The sequence below is a fragment of the Falco punctatus genome (assembly GCF_963210335.1).
Source record: "Falco punctatus genome assembly, chromosome: 1".
In the NCBI taxonomy this organism is placed as follows: Eukaryota; Metazoa; Chordata; class Aves; order Falconiformes; family Falconidae; genus Falco; species Falco punctatus.
This window is the reverse complement of record NC_137580.1, coordinates 41,764,430-41,783,869: the sequence shown is the minus strand read 5'-3', so window position 1 is coordinate 41,783,869 and position 19,440 is coordinate 41,764,430. Positions and strand designations below refer to the sequence as shown.

General features: G+C 36.2%; 1 protein-coding gene across 2 annotated transcripts in view; it reads right to left on the bottom strand.

The window, feature by feature from the left end:
- Positions 1-19,440, bottom strand: part of CTNNA2 (catenin alpha 2) — a 557,331-nt gene that overhangs the window by 400,779 nt on the left and 137,112 nt on the right. For both annotated transcript variants that reach the window (XM_080398303.1, XM_080398304.1), the window contains exon 3: positions 8,971-9,166. In XM_080398303.1, coding sequence (XP_080254429.1) covers positions 8,971-9,166 — 196 coding nt within the window. The remainder of the gene's footprint in view (positions 1-8,970; positions 9,167-19,440) is intronic.

Below are 19,440 nucleotides of genomic sequence, written 5' to 3'. Positions count from 1 at the left end.
TCTCCTTCCAAATACTTTTGATCTGACACACTAAAATAACTGATTTTCCAGTTCGAAGCATGAATTAAACTTTTTTTTTTAATGTTGGGTTGAACAAGAAGAAATTCAGTTCAGAATTTCTGTCCAATGAATCAATAGTGATTTCAAACACTCAGCTGTGATCCAGATGATGCTTCACTAGCACATAAATTAGCACAGCTTCAAAAGGAGAGACCAAGATGTTCATCCCATGGTGCTCTACAGCTTCACAGTAACAGCATTCTTCTGAGGGATCAGACGCTTCAATTCAAATCTCTGGTTTGAATTATACACATAGATGACTTAAATACAGATTTCACGCATGCAGGAAAATCTTGCAGAACACTGTTCACTGTTATCTCAAAATGTAATTGAACAGACAATACATTTAATACTGCCAGGGATTACTAACCGTGGACTAAGTGTACCCAGTTTTAGAATTACTGCTGGAAAACAGAAAAGGGCAAGATAACTGCCTACAGGGGCCTCTTCCAATGTGTAAGAACTTATTTTATTATTTCTTTTAAATCCTAGTGAAACTGTTTTCTAAATTTGATCTGAATTCATAAATTTCATGCATACTAATACTACACCACAATGGATGGTGGAGTAAAATATTTACTGAAAAATATGCCCTAGTTACAATCCCTTAATATTTTTTTTTAACTATGGTGTATTCTGCAATCCTTTCTCAAATAACACCTGTTTAACACCTTAACAGAAATATGCTTCTAAAATATCAAGTGGTAATTTTAGGATCTGATTTGAGAAGTCAAATATTTCTAGAAGAAACACTATAACTTTCAATTTGTGAGTATAACATAATTTTTGACAACTATGAAAAAACGACATTCTAAAGCAATTTCATTCTTCACTGCTACAGTCATGATAGTAATAAAATCTTTAAGAAAGACAAGTATGAAAAAGGAAAAATCACCTACTATATTAATTTATATTACTTTTCAAACATATATCACTATGCTTTTGTAAAATTTGTCTCAAACTGTCATATTTGGCCAATATATCAAATACCAGCTACCCTTTATAACAAACTTAACTGGCAGACGTAAGGTGTTTTCATAAATTTAAACTAACATGAGCTTCAACAAAATATTGAAAAGTGAAATTAATACTAAAAAAGCTCCAGCCAAGGCTTAACAGAAATAAACCTTTTGAAATTGGTGCAGAGAATAAGCAGAGGCTCTCAGTCAGCTGACTTTACCAAGAACCAGAAATATCATCAGTTCAAGATCTCCCCAAAGGCCTCAACCATTAAGGAAAATTATGTACAGAAAAGCACCTGTCCGCATTTCATTTTCCTCTGGTTTTAGCTTCCTGTTCAAGGATACAGGACACATAATGGGATGTAGGGCAAGAACATTCTAGGACTGCACAAGACTTGTAACAGGATGTTTAGAGAAGGAACCAAAGGTAGGCAAAAGGAAGGACCAAAATGATTTGGGGATGGACAAGCATGGAAAAATGGAGGCATAAGAGGATAAAGGGGCCAGCTGTATGTGAACCAACGGCTGGTCAGTGAATTTGTCTGGCCAAGCCTTGGGCCAGATTTCTGATTTTCCAGCTCTAGTCCACAGCACCTAGAGGTTGACTGAGGCATCTGCTTCCATGTGTTTGTGTCCGTGTGTGTCTTTGAGAGTGGGGCGACTGGGGAGACCAGGATGCAGGGGCCAGCTGTGGGACTGACTGTGATGCTAAACCCAGCTACTGAAGTGATCTACATTATACATATGAATAAAGATATTTCTAACATCTTCAATGCTAATCAACCACAGAGGGGAAGAGGATAAGATTTGTGCTTTTGGGTTTGTTTCACAGAATCATAGAATAGTTTGGGTTGAAGGGACCTTTAAAGGCCATCTAGTCCAACCCCCCTGCCAAAAGCAGGGACACCTTCAATGCGATCAGGTTGCTCAGAGCCCCGTCCAACCTGGCCTTGAGCATTTCCAGGGATGGGCCATCTACCAACTCTATGGGCAACCTGTGCCAGTGTTTCATAGAATCATAGAATAATGAATGTGGAGTGTCTGATGGTAGTGGTAACCTGTGTATGTATGTAAGTATGAGCTGCATATGCCTACTGGGAATACATGCTCAGCCTTGGACCTGGGGAGCTGCACCAGCCTCACTACCGGATTTTGGAACCCCTGACACTACTTATTGTATAACAGCTCTTTGAGATCCTGTACAACATCTTTTTTTTTTTTTTTCCATCAGAAGTGGATTAAATCATTTTAGAAAAGGAACTTTAATGTCTTTCAGAAGCTAAATTCTCTGAGAGCTGAAAGATAATTAACGGATTTGAAAAGGGTCTGAAAAAGCTAGTGTTAGGGTATTGACATTTAGCATGATGTATTTCTTAGGATAACCACTGCGAACATGAATTAAAATTGAAGTTGCTTCCAAATATAACAAGCAATTCAAAACAGATCATGAATATTTTTTTTAATAACAAGATAGAGTTTTCAGGCAACAGCTTCAGTGACTTGCTGAATATAAGTCTTCCAACCATCATACTGAAAGTTTTCTGTTGGACAGGCATGAGCCATAGGTGAGATGAGCAAAAAGCAAGTTGCAGAATACCTCATCATACGGACTACTGACAAAACAGAGAACATGTTTATTATATATACAGGTTCTTTCAAAAGTGCAGATCAGGATTCATTCTCCCATCAAGCATGACAGACCACAAGCCTCATTTAATCTTTCAGAAATGGACAGAAAATCTAGTTTGTCTAAAATAACTGCTTTTCAGCAATTCCTTTCTACACACATTTTTCCTCTATCAAGAGCTAGAAGCTAGATAGCACTAAATTCTATAAGAAAAAATAAATAAATAAAAAAGACAGAGAACTTCTCATACATTTCAATGAGAAGTATTATAAATAAACAATGGGAAAATGTATTTGTAGTAAAAAGATTGTTTAGTTGGGGTTTTTTTTCCTAAAAAAAAAAAGATTTATTTGCACCCTAACCCAGGTAAGAAATAATACCTCAGGTTATGTAGACAATTTTAAAGTGACAAAGTATTAGTATCAGATGTATTATTTTTTAAAGTATCTGTTGTTCCTCCTTCATATTTTCCAGACTCAAACGCAATATCCTGCCGTTCTTTCATTCAACTCAGACTTTGGGAATAACAATCAGCCAGAAAGACTCAGAAAAATACCAAAAAAGCCCTGAAGGAATCACTGCTTGAATATTACAGTAAGAGATACCTTTACACATCTTCAATTGCAGATCAACCCTTCAGCTTGAATCCTGTCACTGGGACTCAGAGTTGAAAACAAATGCAGAAATCAGACAATACTTCATCATTTGCTTTCTCTCTAAAAATAGTTTCCTCCTTTCCAACATCAAGTGATAGTTACATTGTGACAAGTCTTGTAATGGCTTCTACAGAAACACCCTCATGAAGTAATGTAATTTCCACATACTTTATAAACTAGGAAAAATACTGAAGAACTAGCAGGGAGACAGAGAGAGAAAGACTATTTCCATCAGCTGAATTCTTATTAACCATATGAACCAAAATGTAATGTATTCAGCTAAGTTTTTTTGTATTTGAAATGCAACTTTAAGTGTTACGCCCAAACTATTTCAGGGAAGCTCTTAGAAACTAATGGGTACAAACTCTTTTGTGGTTTTTTTTTTTTTTCCCCTTCTTCTTTCTTTTCTTTTTCTTCCTTTGTGGTTTTTTATTTGTTTGATTCGTTGTTTGTTTTTTTGTTTTAATAAATAAGTCAAAAGGATAGCCGAGAATGTGGATTGAGTAAATCGGGGCTGCTAGAGTCTGTTGCTGACTCTGCTAAGCAAGTACATCTGAGGCATTAGTATAACATGCTATGTAAGATGATGTTCACACCCTGAACTTAAATATAAGTAAGACAGGCTTACTATGAATACTTTGAGCATGAGAAACGAAGGAAATGTAGGGGGAAAAGGGACAGAATGGATAAAAATAAGTAAAATTAGAAGGATGGGCTAACAGAAGAGCATGAAAGAGGCATCCAGGGTCAGAGAAGGATTCAGAGTGTAATCTGGTAGAGAAAACAAGGACAACAAACAAGCAATATTAAGTTTGTAAAGTAAATTGGGGAAAAAAGAGATCAAGAAAAAGACATTTGATTTTTGTTTCTACTTTGCATTACAAAACCATGACTGAATATGAGAGAAAAGAAGGACCTTATGTGAAGACAGAACAAGGGCATGAGAAGGAGATGAAAGAAACGTTAACAGGGAATGGAAGATCTAAAGAGACCATGAGATAGGGGAAATTTCAGGCCTTGAATTGCAAAGAAAGACAAAATGTATGATCACATGAAGGTAGCAAAGAAAAGGAGAAGGAAACAGATGATGAGCATAGAGGAGAGTAGCACAGACCCCTTGGTTAACAGAAACGGCTGCAGTTTTTTAATGCAGTTAAAAAAGTAAAAGTTATTAGATTAGAAGGCAGAAAACAAAATTCTAAATAGACTGGAAAAGTTTTAAGGCAGGCAGCATCCAAGCAGGGATTTCCTGCTGCAGGAAAGTCAAAACCTCCAGGCAGCAAGTCTGAAGGATTTGGGATAGCATGGCACTGCAAGGACTGGGTTTTAGGAAGGAACTGTTGGTCTAACAAGGTCTAACTGTGCACTCAGGAAAGGTCTCCTAAAAAGCACAATGCCAGGTGAACTGGGCAACTGTTTTAAGACTCAAAGAATGCTGTGCATTTGGCTAAGAGTTCAGCAGTCTCCAGGAACACAAAACGGACAGCTGCAGGGCACAGCGTATGTGACATTACATCTATCCAGACAGAATCTGTTTCTCCCCATGTCATACTGCTGTTATTGAAATCAGGAGAGCCTAAATGAGCTTAAATTGCACCATAAATTATTATAAAAAGTAACCGGCAACTTGTGTATGTATGTTTTGAGGTTTGCTCCCACTACCCGAGATATGCAGACTCCCTGCTTTTCTCCCAAGGTAACTGAAGACAGAAGGGAACAGTGAGGAAGAAGATCTTGCACAGGGTTTAGTTAAAAAACTTCTTTTAAAAAGTTTTAAAAGTTCAGTAGTTGAAACCATGAAAGTAAAGCTTTAAAAATCTTACTTTCTAGAATGTTCCATCATCAAGTAAAAAAGTTACCAAGAAAGTTAGTTATATTTGCGTGTCAGATGTTGATACATACTTTCACGCTTACTGACAGCCATGGAATATATAGATCATATTCTTTTTACACCACATAAATAAATCTGCATGAAAAAAAACCCTCAAATTTACACTGTCTTCAAACGCAAAAAACATCAACAGCTATTTTCTGTCCCCTGACCGAAGTATGTATTTCAGATTATGGTGAGAAGTTGTATTTATCCTGCTTGAAAAGCAAAATTCAAAATGCAACAACCAGCTGTTAGACAAAATCATGTTTTTAATGGAAGTTTCAGCTATATGCTAGAAAACTTCTAGGAAAATTATATTACAATCAAGCAGTCACTAGCACATACCTACAAGATAGACATTGCCAAAGTCATTTAACAGAATAAATTTACATAAATATAATCTTATTCCTTGTCTTGCTTTCCTTGGCACCCTGGACAGCTTCTTAATAAATTTAATCAGACCTAAACCCAATGGACCTGCATTTCTTTATAGATTTTTGTGTAAATCAAAACCTGAATGTCTCCTCCAAAGGGAATTTCCTTCTTTTGCAGCGATTGATAAAAGACCAGTTGCATTTAGACAGCTATGCTATGAGAACACACCCCTCTGTTCCCCCACCCCATACTGTATTTCTTATTTCTATGAGATTTTCTTCACTTGACTTCTCAGGCTTTGTAGTTTCAGGGCTTAGGGTTATTGTAATCCAAAAATACGAAAAAAAACTCACTCCTCCCAAAACCTCAATATGCAGAAGACTGTTTTCCCTCAGCCCTAATGTATGAAGACATGAACAACAAACCTTAACATTGCCTAGGTCACATTTGCCCCCCATCTGGGAGATCTTTCACACAACTCTGACAAGAACAGAATAAACACGCATAAAGCAAAGTATTCAATGGCATCGCAATTGGAGAATAATACTTTGATGGTTTTGAACTATAAAGCCAAAGTATTCCTTTTATGGAATTATTATGGGATACAACCTGTGTATATAGTGTGTGTATGTATGTGCTTTATGCATAAAATATTTACCCTTTTTCATTAAATTCTGCAAAATAAATAAAAAACACATTAAAAATCCAGCTTCTTACTCTTTGGTTTTTTAGAACTCAACTTTGTAAACGAGAACTGTTTCTCATCAGAGTTCTGCACAACAAATATACATTCCACATTACTGAAGTAACAAGAACCTTAAAGCTATATATTCTTTGCATTCATGTTAATTTCAAAGTATTTTGCAAATGATACAGCACATTCATTTGATACCTTTCAATGGAAAGAAGCTCTCTGGGATGAATTGCAACAACTGTCTATAGTAGTATATAATAGTATACAGCAATATAGGGCAGGAAATGAGGAGCACACCAGAGCCAGCTGTAACTGCAGGAGACATTTTTAGGTCGATGGTGTAATTATCCAAGATGGAATTTGGCCAGAAATTCAACCAGCAATACTCTGGCAAAACACTGCCTCAGTTCATTAATCCAGCTCTTTATTCACTGAGCTAAACATATCATTTCACATTGCACCAAAGCTGGTCTAGTTTATGTGGCTCGTGTGTGTTAATAATGGTGTTTGGTGTCTCCTGCTCTCTTAATTACGGACTCATGTTGTACAGACCAAGAACGCTACTCCACTTTTCTGACAGACTTTTCTCTAGCCTGCAGTGTTGACAAAAGATGAATGCCTGTATCACTCTGTGTAATACTGCTTAAGATCTTTTCTCCTCTCTGCTTCCTGCATCGCTGGTCTTTTTTTAAATACAGATTTTTTAAAAAGAACAAAAAACGTATTATAAATTAAAAAGTCAGAAATGCAGTCAAGAAGAAACCCAAAACCCTCCACAGCAAATCCTCTCAGACGCCTCTAGCTTTACAAAGCAAAAATCTACAAAGAATCACTGTTAACTAATACAAAGCTCTAATCATAAAGAAAGATAATAAGAAGCTCTGATAGCATGCTAATGAACACGGTATATTTGCCTAGATCAGAGAGCATGCAACAGTTTAGGCTGACGACTCTAGCTCAGTAGAAGGATCCTTGGGAGCTGCTAGCAAAACTGAGTCAGCATTGCAACCCCAAATGAGAGACCTATAAACTCAGAGGGGAAAAGGACATTCACACCACTGCTGAAGATGCTGTACTAGAATTTGACATAACACTAAATAAGTAAATGTAAGCAATTGGAAACTGAATTTGTTGACAAATGAAACTGCATGCCAGAACAAAAAAGCATTGGCATAAAAAAAAAACAACCAAACAAAACCAAGCAAACCACAGAAAATAAACAAACCTCCAAAAAATTAACAACAACCCACCCCAAAAAAGCCCAACAAAACTCAAACAACAGAATACTCATATAACATTCAGAGTATACAGCAGATACTCTACTTTGATGTACTAGCAGCTGAATATTTTTAAAAATCCCAAAGCACACAGGAACAGGAAAACAATGAAACCATATATATATAGTGATTAGGAGGAAGAAATAGCCTCAGGATAGAACAGACTACAATATTCACTAATTACTGTTTATGTATACAATATTTTAACCCTGACTGCTCATATGATCATTTCAGTCTTTTCACAAACGGAAAAAAACATCATATGACTGCTAGGGACCTAACTCAATAAAAAATCAGTAAGTTATACCTAGAGTCCTTTAGACTCCTTTCAAAATCTCAATCAAGAGATCTGTCAGTCTTGTTCTAAAACCCAGGACTGATGATATGGCAGATGGTATCTTGAGATTATAGGCTTTACAATTGAACAAACCTGAAAGGTACTTAATGCTGCTGCAATAAAGATAATTACAAAGTCAATAAAAGAAAAAAGTTTTGTTATGGGCATATATTGAAAACATATTGTTCCCCTACCACACTTGTAAATTTGAAAGCATCTGGTACACATTTTACCTTTTGAAGGAAAACTGTCAGATGATATCCATGATTGCAAAGCCTGACTTGAAAGCAGTTTTCTTATAGTACCACTTCAAACTTCAATTATTAAATTGTGCAACACTGTGTTTATTTCTGCCAGTAAAGAAAATGTTATTATCCCATACTCAAGTCCCATACCCAACTAGGTAATTTTTTGTAACTACATGTATCTTGAAACTTGCAGCTTAATCTATGCAGTGTGCAAACAAATGTTAACATTTATCACCAACACCCAGAAAAAAAAAGATTGTTTTAATATTGCTATTGTCTGGATATTTTTCATAATTTTATAATCTTTGTATACATTTCCATATATGCTTGAAGCCACAAATAATTCTATATTACTGAACTATTTGGTTGATTAGTGTTAGATTGTTCAGAAATGTATGCACCGTAATCCTAATTCTACATCTGCATACACAGGCTTCACACCACTGCTGAAATTTAGTGAAGTGATAATTCACGTCACTTTGTTATACAGCAGAATAAAAAGCAAGTTGAAAATTACACAATAAGCTTTGGCACTGGGCAGCACAGCTGCTAAGTAATACTTAAGTTCATTATTTGGTGACAGAACAGCTAAAAGGGGAAAAAAAAAAACCCAACCAAAAATACACACACACACACACAAACTCAAACACATTTTTTAACCAAGTTAGAACACTCTTTATACTCATTGCAATTCACAAAGGTATAGCTATTTTAATACTTATATGCCATATTACAGATATACTGTAATAGAGAACATAGTTTTAATTACATCATCCGAGCAGCTGACAAACTGGTTTCAGATGAAATCTTGAAAAGCATCAAATAAAGGAGTTACCCTGTTAAGCATTTTGTTCCACATACCTTGTTTGCGTACATCCTCTACAGCAGCAACCAATTCCTCCTTGAGATCCTGGCTTTCTTTAGCAATTTGATCTCCTTTTTCCAAAAAGTTTTGAGTAGCCTGCTCCACTGAAGCAGCCAACACATGAGCCTTCTTAGAGCGCCCTTTCTTTTTGCCAGATGGTCCTTTATTGCTCGTGTTAACAAGCGTTGTTACCTTTGGGAAAGAAAAACAAGGTTTTGGTCCATTTGAATGATTCTTAAACTATTAATAAAACAATAGATGGCCACGTAAATCAATACCCCCACTAAGTACAATTTAAATTTTAAAATCCAAAGTGCTGCTGCCACGCTTCTGAAAAGGTTTTCCCTTTTAACCTCTATTTAGTCTGGGCTAAGCAAATCACATTCTAGCAGTGAAGAAGAAAAAGATAAGAAACAGGTATGGAAGGGCCCTGGTGCTAAAGCATCATTTTGTCACTGTTTTTCATTTTTTAAAAATGAATAAGCCAATAAAATGAAAAACTAACACCTATGGGTCAGAAACCATTCAAAAAGCAATTGTCACTTGAGATAAGCACGGCCAGTTACATTCAAGCACTGACAAAAACACTGTGGCTGTTTCCCAGACATTAAGGAATTAATAACTCCTGCTGCAAAGATTACACAGGTTAAAACTATTCTGTTTAGTACTGCTCCAGCATAAGAAAACAGGGGACAGTGAAATGATCCCACTTTGTCCTCAGCATCCAAAAAGAAAGAAAATCCGCTTCTATGTCTGTAGAATCTCCTAAAGGAATTCCTTATTGAGCTGTCAATAAACTGATTACAAACTTCAAGCAGGATGCTGAACAACACAGCACAGTGTACACCACAGCTTTTAGCTGGACCAAAAAAATGTTATATCACTCCATCAGTAAAAGGCTGCCTTTCTGTAAAAAAGGAATACTGAATCAGATGTTAAATCAGGTGTTCAGTGTATAAAAAAACAGCAATGGATCCATAATGCTGTGGGACACAATGTGCGCTATCCAGGATACAAACCAGGGCAGTTGAAGTGAGTTATTGGTGTGCAAAGCCAGAAATTTACTGTAAGAAAATAAATATATTTGTAATAAAGGCTTTTGTCATCTCTGCACTACTTTTTTCAAATCACATCTAAAAACTATAGACTATGGGAGAAGGAAAAATAAAAAAAAAAAAAAAGAAAAAAAAGGATTATTAGGGCTTGAAAACACCATATGCTTGGATGCATGGATGTATTAGGTGAAAACAAATGTATTACAGAGCCTTCTTTCAGAAAGGATTCTGCCTGGTTATAAGAAGGTAAGATTCTTCCATCATCAGTTTGGGGTTTTTTTCCACTATTTATATCTAGAAATAACGTTTTTAATTAGTTTTCCCTTGAAATTATTCTTCATGAAATTTCTTAAAGATCCTTTTGTAGTTGATCATTGTCTATTTAAGGATTTTAGAATGTCATAAATAAGCAAACAAGGCTACCTCTGTAACCTAACTCAGGTTTAGCAGATGGAATGGATTTGTACAGTACATCATAAGGATGACTAAGAAAAGCATTCACATACAGCAGCAATAAAGTTGTTTAAGCATATGCTGAAATTCACATAGAAGACATGAAGATGAAGATGATAATGTCAGAAATCGATCTTAATTATTTGGACATATTGAACAAATTAGAACTAGACTGCCAGCATGGTTCAGAGGGTATAGAGAAGAAACCACTGGAAATATCTCATACACACATAAGTTGTAGCTGGCAGAAGTGCTGCTCAAGTCCTGTGAAGACACAGAAATTACTTCTATTGCAGACTTCTTTTAGTCCCCTAAGATTTTAGTTTCACATTAAATATCACCAAAATCACTCTTAGGAATTCTAAGTCTTCTGCTTCTGTGCACAATTCAGCTATCAGGTGGGATACTTTTCACCTAACTTTACCCATTTAAAAATTACATATCTATTGTGAGATCATTTGGAAGTACTGAATTAATGCAGTCAATGAATGGGAATAGTGACCACAGCTGTCGTAGAACACCATAAATTTGTCCCTACAGATAGACAGTCAATAAGACATCACTGACAAGGAAGGGAACCTAGAAAATCAGATTGAGAACAAGACAACAGATATTATATTGCTAAATTAAGTGAATAAAACCTGAATAAATCTTTTATTACCATTATACTCTCAAAAATGTTTTGGTTGTATATATAAATATGTATTTTATATATATATATATACACACCTGTTTATATAGAGATATAGAGTGTGTGTGTTCTTTAACAAAATGTTTCCATATGCTGGATTTACTAGTACAATAATGGTAAGAAGCAGCAGAAGCAGCAAACCATTTTACATACAGCCCTTATAACACAGTTATCTCCAGGCAATTTTAAGTAAGTGTATTTAGAGAAATATATATCCTGATTTAATTTACACTGTCTTGAGTGACAAGAGAGGCCTTCCTCCTAAAACTACTAAGTATGAGGAATCCTGCAAAAGAATCCATTTCTTGAACAGTAAGAATGTAATATTACTTGAACAGGTATTAATTATGTGAGTTTTGTTTAACGGGAGCTGGCTTGTCATCAGTTATCACTGTTCGGTTTTATTCCAATAAAGCATAAGGACAAAGACAAAATTCAGATTTTCTTACACAGAGTGAACTGCAGGTGTCTGTAACCCAGACTATAGACAGTGGTTTGCTGAATTCCCAAGAAGGGAGCAGTTAAGAAACAGGCCGCAGCCTCTGAGGTGACTGCAAGGGCACATCACAGGTGCAATTACATCAGGAAATGAGAAATAAATATGGGTCTATTTCTATCCATATATTGGGAGCTTTTTTCCTCCACACCTATAATAAAACTAAGGAATTTTCAAAAGAACTTAATAGGATACTTTTACAAGAGAAACAAACAAAAAATATCCGTAGCATTTTAAAAAAGGAACCCTTCTTGGGGAGAGGAAGAATGTGAGCACGGCTTGTTTTTAAAGAAACTATGCTCACAGCAAATATTTGTTTCAGCTTTAAACCCATTGGTATCTAATTACCTACAGAACCGCAAACAATTCTAAACCACCATAAAACAATAAGAAAAGTTTATCAGAACTTCCCCAAATATATGGATATAATTATAAAGTATTTAATAACATTTTATTTATTGCTTTTTTAACATAGGACAATTGCTTTGTCTTATGCTGACTAATATGCAGAAATACAGAAAAATCACTTAAAAGTGTCTATCAGTGCTCAACACCCTCAGTAAAGAATCTCTGCGGCAAAGTCCGTGTAGAGCACATGTACATGTGCAAAGATGAAGAGGAACGAGCTCTGGCATAGAAGTTTTGTTAGCACATTGGGGTGTTACAAGTCCCGAGCAGCACATTACATAAGAAATTCTTAATTGCCCCAGAAGACAGAGACTTTTCCTACCACTTCTTCTAACAGACATATAGAAAACAGCATTCCCAAAGTAAATAATCTGTTTAAAAAGGAAACACTGATGTGTTCTTGATCCCAATTCATAGATAGAATCACAGCATAGTTTGGGTTGGAAGGGACCTTAAAGAGCATCCAGTTCCAACCCCCTGCCACGGGCAGGGACACCTTCCACCAGCCCAGGTTGCTCCAAGCCCCATCCAGCCTGGCCTTAACACTGCCAGGGATGGGGCATCCACAGCTTCTCTGGGCAGCCTGTGTCAACACCTCTCCACCCTCACAGGGAAGAATTTCCTCCTGATATCTAATCTAAACCTACCCTCTGGTAGTTTAAAACCATTCCCCCTTGCCCTATCAGCTACAGGCCCTACTAAAAAGTCTGCCCGTATCTCATAAATTTTGCTGCTGTTTCTTTTTCTAACATTAAAAAAAAAAAAACAAAAAAAACACCCACACTCACCATAAAAATGCCTCCAGCATATCAAAAGCTCAGACTCAAGTATAAACACGAAATCACATAATACATGTTACCAAGAGAGCAGAAGTTCACAAAAGGGAGCTAGAGACATTCTTTGCCAGTGTAGCTCAATGATTTGTAAAACTGAAGCAAAGGCTTATGAATTTTAAACAGTGGAGATCTACAGACATAAAATACTTTAACAGCAACATCTCACTGCTATCTGAACAGCAGCATTAGAGATGCTAGGAATTTTTATTTTATTTTATTTTGCTAACAAAGAGGTCAACTGGCACACACAGGTAAGATCATTCACAAAAATATGAAGGCCAAATCTTGAGTCTAATTGGCCTCAGATAAGTTTTATATATATTTAAATGCCATTGAATAAAATAAGAAGAAAACGAATGCATGCCCCTTATAACTATGTTGGTTACTTCTCAATTTTTGATTTTTTTTTTCTGTCATGTAGCTCTTTTCAATTTAATATTTCAATCTGAAATTAGTGCAATAATTAGGCCATATTCGGGACACTTCTTCTATCTGAATAGAAATATTCATGGGCTTATATGAAACCCCAGTAGCCTGCTTTTTAGTTTATTATTTACAAAAAAAAAACCCAACACTTAAATGTTTGGAACTTTAAGATAGACCTAAATTGTTTTTTCTATGAAAACAAATTTCCTAGGATTAAAAAAAAAAAAAAAAAGGAAAAAGAAAAGACACTAAGATCAAAGAAAAGGCTGATATGTATTTGTTAATCTACATTTCTTAATAGAAACTACAAAGAAAAGGAAAAGAAATATAATCTTCAGTATGTACCACTGAAACATCATAACATCTCCTGCTGTAACGTGGCCTGTGGATGAAGACAGCAGAGAGAAGACATCTATTCCAGTCCCATCACTGTCACTAAAGTCTGACCTTGTACAAATCACATCTCGTATCTATCACTTAATTTTATTTCTCCATTCCAAGCACTTCAATCTGCTTGGAAAATTATTCAATATCACATACACTTAAATGAACTTAATAGATAAAACTAATTATTTTGCTGAATCGGCGTTCCAAAGTAATTTGATCAAAATAACACTATTCATCCGTTTCAGAGAGTCTCATTTACAGCTCTAGAAGCAAATACTGAGGTTAGTTTTCTTAAGAAAAAGAAAACACACTTTCACCCCAATTTAACATAACGTATGCATCTTCAGCTAATTTTAACAAAAGTGTAAATTGATATCTCTGGCACATGTAATAATTTATACATGTAAATACATGTCCTTCCAAAAAACCTCCACATTCTGAATTTATCAATTTCTGCAAGTACAGGAAGGAGTAAACTTAAACACAATTATATGACCCAACATGGACTGTTCCCAACATACAGCTTTAAAATGTAATCAGCATATCTAAATTAAATAATGTGAATTTATGAGCAAAGCAAAAACTTCAAGTGCCAGAAACTGCATTTGCAGTACAATCTCTGAATGAATGAGAAAGTCTCTGGCTGCTTAAGTGACACATAGTAAAGAAACCACTGAAAGCAGACACAAAGAGCGCATACATTTGTTCCAAAATTTAAATATTTTCCAAAGAACATGAACAAAGTTCCTCATCTTGTACCACAAGACAGAAATCCCAACTGTAATCATTACTGCTACACCTAGAAAACTAAGCAGCTTCTATGAACCTTCATTGTCACCTTCCTTATGCATGGAGTCAAAGAAAACTATCATGGACTTACTGTAGTGCTTAAAGAATTTTCTAATATGTTTGTGTTCTTCTGCACTTATTTTTAGATAACTTAATCTCCATATTAGGGGTACAGAGTACGTTCTTATCAAGTTACAGTTGCCCTGGCACACCTTGAATATCGTGTCCGGTTTTGCGGCCTCCAATACAAGAAAGTCAGGCACAAGTTGGAACAAGAGAGCTTCAAACTGGTATAAGGAAAAACTCATTCAACAATTCGTACAAGTACAATAATTTTCATTCATAAAGCAGATTTTATTCGAGGTTCCCAAAAATATTCTGTAAAATTCAATATGATGGCCTAATAAAAAATGCAAAGGGAAGTAGAATTTTGGACCCTCCTGTTGCAGAGGAGATCTTCCATTTCCCAAGGAAGTACTGTAATCACGAATGGTGCGCTAACTGGAATGCTGGGGTTTTCTTTGCTCTAAACAAAGTTGGACCATCATGCAGCAAGAGATAGAAGACTCACCTGACTAAAAGGCCATAAACAATGGGAGAAATCATTCTCAGTGTGGGGTCAAGAAATTCATTTGGGAAAGGGCAATTCTGGATTCCAGCCTTTGCACTGACAGGTCGGATTCTACATAATACACACCCTACCAGGAAGAAAAATCACTCACAAAAACTTGAATCTTACAATTTTTGCCCACCTTGTGTCAGCTTCTTCTGAATTATATGAAATTACCAGCTTGAAATGCTAAGAAATCAGTCTCTTCCAAGATTAGAAGTACCATTCAGAGAAGTCAGTCATATTGGCAGAGGGGAAGGGAGGAGAAAGAAAGACTTCTTATACCAGTGACAGAAAAAAATCATGGCATATTAGCTACTTTTCCCTTTTTAAAAGCCATATATGAACCTATAACCTAAGATAAATTGCACCATAAAAAGAAAAAAATAATATCCTGTTATCTTAATAATACCATGCTCGAGTTTTTCAGAACTGTCTGCCCAGAAGTTTTTATACATTTGTGTTCGGGTGGGGGGGGGGGGGAGCAGGGAGAAGACAAAAAGACAGGACAAGAACTTAGCTCATTTTTCTGGCAGGGCTTTAAAGCCAACTGGTTTATTTAAAATCTCTTATCCCACCTATACTGGTACAAAGGAAAGAACATCTCTATCAGCTTCTGTTACTAATTAATGCAGACCTCACCTAAAATTCTGTACAATTATCAAATATATCACTTGATAATTAACATAAGCTAATTTGGCAGCCCTATAATGATCCTGGCTTTGTGATCACACTAGGGAACCTTGCTCTCTTATTTTATTAAAGAAGCTTCACACAGTTCTAGCACAGATCTCTGTTGGAAAAACAGACCTTCACTAATTAATAGTTCAGTCCCATCCTGAATTAAGTCTTCCTTACACAGCTGCAGCAGCACAAAAGAAAGGTGAGGATGTCTTTGCTAAAAGCAGAAAATTCTATTAGCATGGATTTCCCTGTTGAAAAGGTCATGTGTAGGATGGGATGCCAGAAGCGAAAGGCAATAGAGCTAGATCACATACTCATCAAATTAATCCCCAGTCAGCAGCTACAGCTCATAGAAGAACATTCCTGGCTCTGTGAATTAAACTGTCTTCCCTACGGATTTCTGAAATCATGGGCCAAAAGTTTAGGAATTGTAATACCTCACCCTTCTCTTTCCTCAGTATCTCCTTGAATTACATTAGTTACTCAAGATTTTCTATAACCTCGTTACAAAATATACTCATACTGACAATTTTTGAGGAAAACATTATTATTATTGTTATTATTGTTGTTGTTATTATTATTGTTATTATTATTATTACTATTATACTAATACTGGCAGTTTCTCACTGATCACTCACCTTTTTTCAGTACAGCCTGTGTGACGAAAGGAATAAGAGCAATCCTCTAGACGAGGGCTTGGGGATATTGGTGGGTAAAAAATTAGATATGAGCCAGCAATGTGTGCTTACAACCTAGGAAGCCAATCGTATTCTGAGTTGCATCCTAAGCGCAGCCACCAGGTCAAGGGAGGAGATTCTACTCCCCTCCTGTGAGACCCCCCTGCACTACTGCATCCAGCTCTGGGGTACCTGGCACAAGACAGACGTGGTCCTGTTGGAGCAGGTCCAGAGGAGGCCACAAAAATGATCAGAGGGATGGAACACCTCTGCTATGAGGAAAGGCTGAGAAAGTTGGGGTTACTCAGCCTGGAGAGGAGAAGACTCCAGGAAGACCATATTGTGGCCTTTCAGTAATTAAAGGGGCCTTGTAAGAAAGATGGGGATGGGCTTTTTAATAGGGCCTGTTGTGACAGGAGAAGTGAAACAGAACATGGTCTTAAAAAGCTAAGTCAGGATGAGTTTGGTGCAATGCTCTGGGTGATATTGAGAAAGGAATGTACTCTGAATAATTAGAAAAGATAAGGTGAGCACCTGAAGGAGATAAACAGACCCATCAAGTCAGGAAATCGCTGAACAACGAAAATTGAAAGGTTTATTCCACCTAGGTCACACCGATTATGAATGGAATGACTGGGTGTCAAAATCAAATGAATATGTATGTAAAGATGTTGTAACCTCTCATGAAAACTGTATGAAATACCTAACTTTTCACTAAAAACTTCAGAGCTAGTTTGTCCGATACTAATCGGCTAGCTCTCCAATGTTGTATGAAATAAATACCTTTGCTTCTTAAAGACAAAATTTGTCTCTGAGCAGTTACTCTGTGCCATTTTGGCATCAGAAGGGGTCATGGTTTTGAACTGAAAGAGGGAAGATTTAAATTAGATCTTAGGAAGAAATTCTTTACTGTGAGGGTGGCAAGGCACTGGCACAGGTTGCCCAGAGAAGTTGTGGATGTCCCATCATTGGATATATTGAACATCAGGCTGGATGGGGCTCTGAGCAAACCAATCTTAGTGGAAGATGTCCCAGCAAATGGCAGGGAGACTGGACCAGATTACCTCTTCCAACTCAAATCATTCTATGATTCTGTGAATCTATGATTTTTAAATATCAATGACAGAGGCTGTTGGAGTTTTTCAGAGGGTAGACAGCATTTATCTGTTTACTTTTTTTTTTAATAAACCAAAGCAGGTAGATCAATTATGGCTATGCCAACATCTACATTATGAAAAACATTCCCATTTGTACAAATACTTTGGTTTGGTTGTGCCAGGGTGAAATAAATGTAAAAAGTTTTCTCTGAAGGATCATTAGTTATTTGCAAAAAAAAAGTCACTATTCTCCCCTATGTCCCTTCTATTTTCAAGTAAGTATTACTTCTTCTTCCCAGTGGCATTTCTTGAAAGTGAACAGCTACAAAGTTATTCTTCTCTTCTCATACACTCATATATCAGCAAGCTGCTAGAAACACTCAATGACCTGAAAAAAAACAGCCCTGACATTTTAGTGCAAGGGCCCTTTTGCTTCTAGATATAAGGCTACCTTCCACTTGAATGCACTATCTTACTGCCTCACTGGTTATAATAATGGTATCCCCTTGAGCGTTGTTTTTCAAAATCCTCTGTTTCCGAAAGAAGTTTGTTTGCTCAAAGAAATAAATCACCACAACTCTCTGAAAAACAAGAATTTCATTTTCCAAACTGTCTCAGGGTTACATTTCCTTTTTTTCTTTCTTTTTGCAGCAGGAAGAAACAGAGACTTTTCAAAATTCTTTTAGAGAGAAACAGATTGTATTACGGGTTAAAGCAATGGCATGGCAGATCAGATTCAATTCCTTGCTCAAAATGAAGTAGAGAACAGACCTGAATACTGTCTGTGACCTTCTTGACTTTGACCATCCAAAACCAGAGGAAAAACACATGGGACTTTGCTTTATTCCCAACCCTGCACAAAATAGTTACTTTATGATATGGCTCTCAGAAGTACTGCTTATTAAGTAATATTAAGCCAACTACAAGATTCAGCAAAATATCATAGAAAATACTTGCAACAACTACTTCTCCATTCACATACAAAACATAGAAGCAGCTAACTTGGTTTTTTTCCATATTTGTGCTTATCCTCTAGTACTACGCATAAAACTTTTTTTTCCTTATTACACCAATGTAATTGTGAACACAGCTGCTCTGAGCATGATTCAGTCCTTAATATAACTTCTTTTTTTGATAATTACCATTCTTCAATCTTCTCTGTCAACTTAAGCAATGTGCCACTCACTGTCATTAGCCCATAAATCATAACAGCTTACATAATTAACTCTTGTAATTATCTCTGCACAATTAGCACCAGCTGTCTACCTAAGTCATAAAACTGCAATTCTTCTCCTATTATCTATAGATATTTGACAAATATAACTTTCCTATCTACAACAATTTCCAGTGTTTTAACCAAGTCTTTTTGTACTCCTTCCAGTTCCTTTCAGTGTTAGTAAACACCTACTGGTTAGAAGAATCCATTAGTAAGCAGACTATTTTCTGTAATGTATAAGTTATTAGCTAGGATGTTAAAAAATGCCAATGACATAGCTACCTTTTGGATGTAAAGTACACAGATAACTTGGGCAACACTGATTAGAGCCAGTATATTTTAGTCCAATCTAGCTTGAGGACAGCTAACTGTTCTCATTCATGTTTCCACTGCCAAATACAAATTTCTGAACAAATCTGCATATTTCTATTCTGTCTACGTGATGTACCTTTAGGATGTAATTTAGAGATAGCAACACCGCTACTGTTAATTTATATTCTTCTTATCAGTGTTCACACCATGGGAAGAGGCTGATATATGCTAGCCAATGTGAATGAATATTATATAAGGCACTTTTAAAGTTCTTCAGCAAGTATTTTCAAGTTCTTCAGCAAGTATGGTCTATGGAATTTCCTACTACT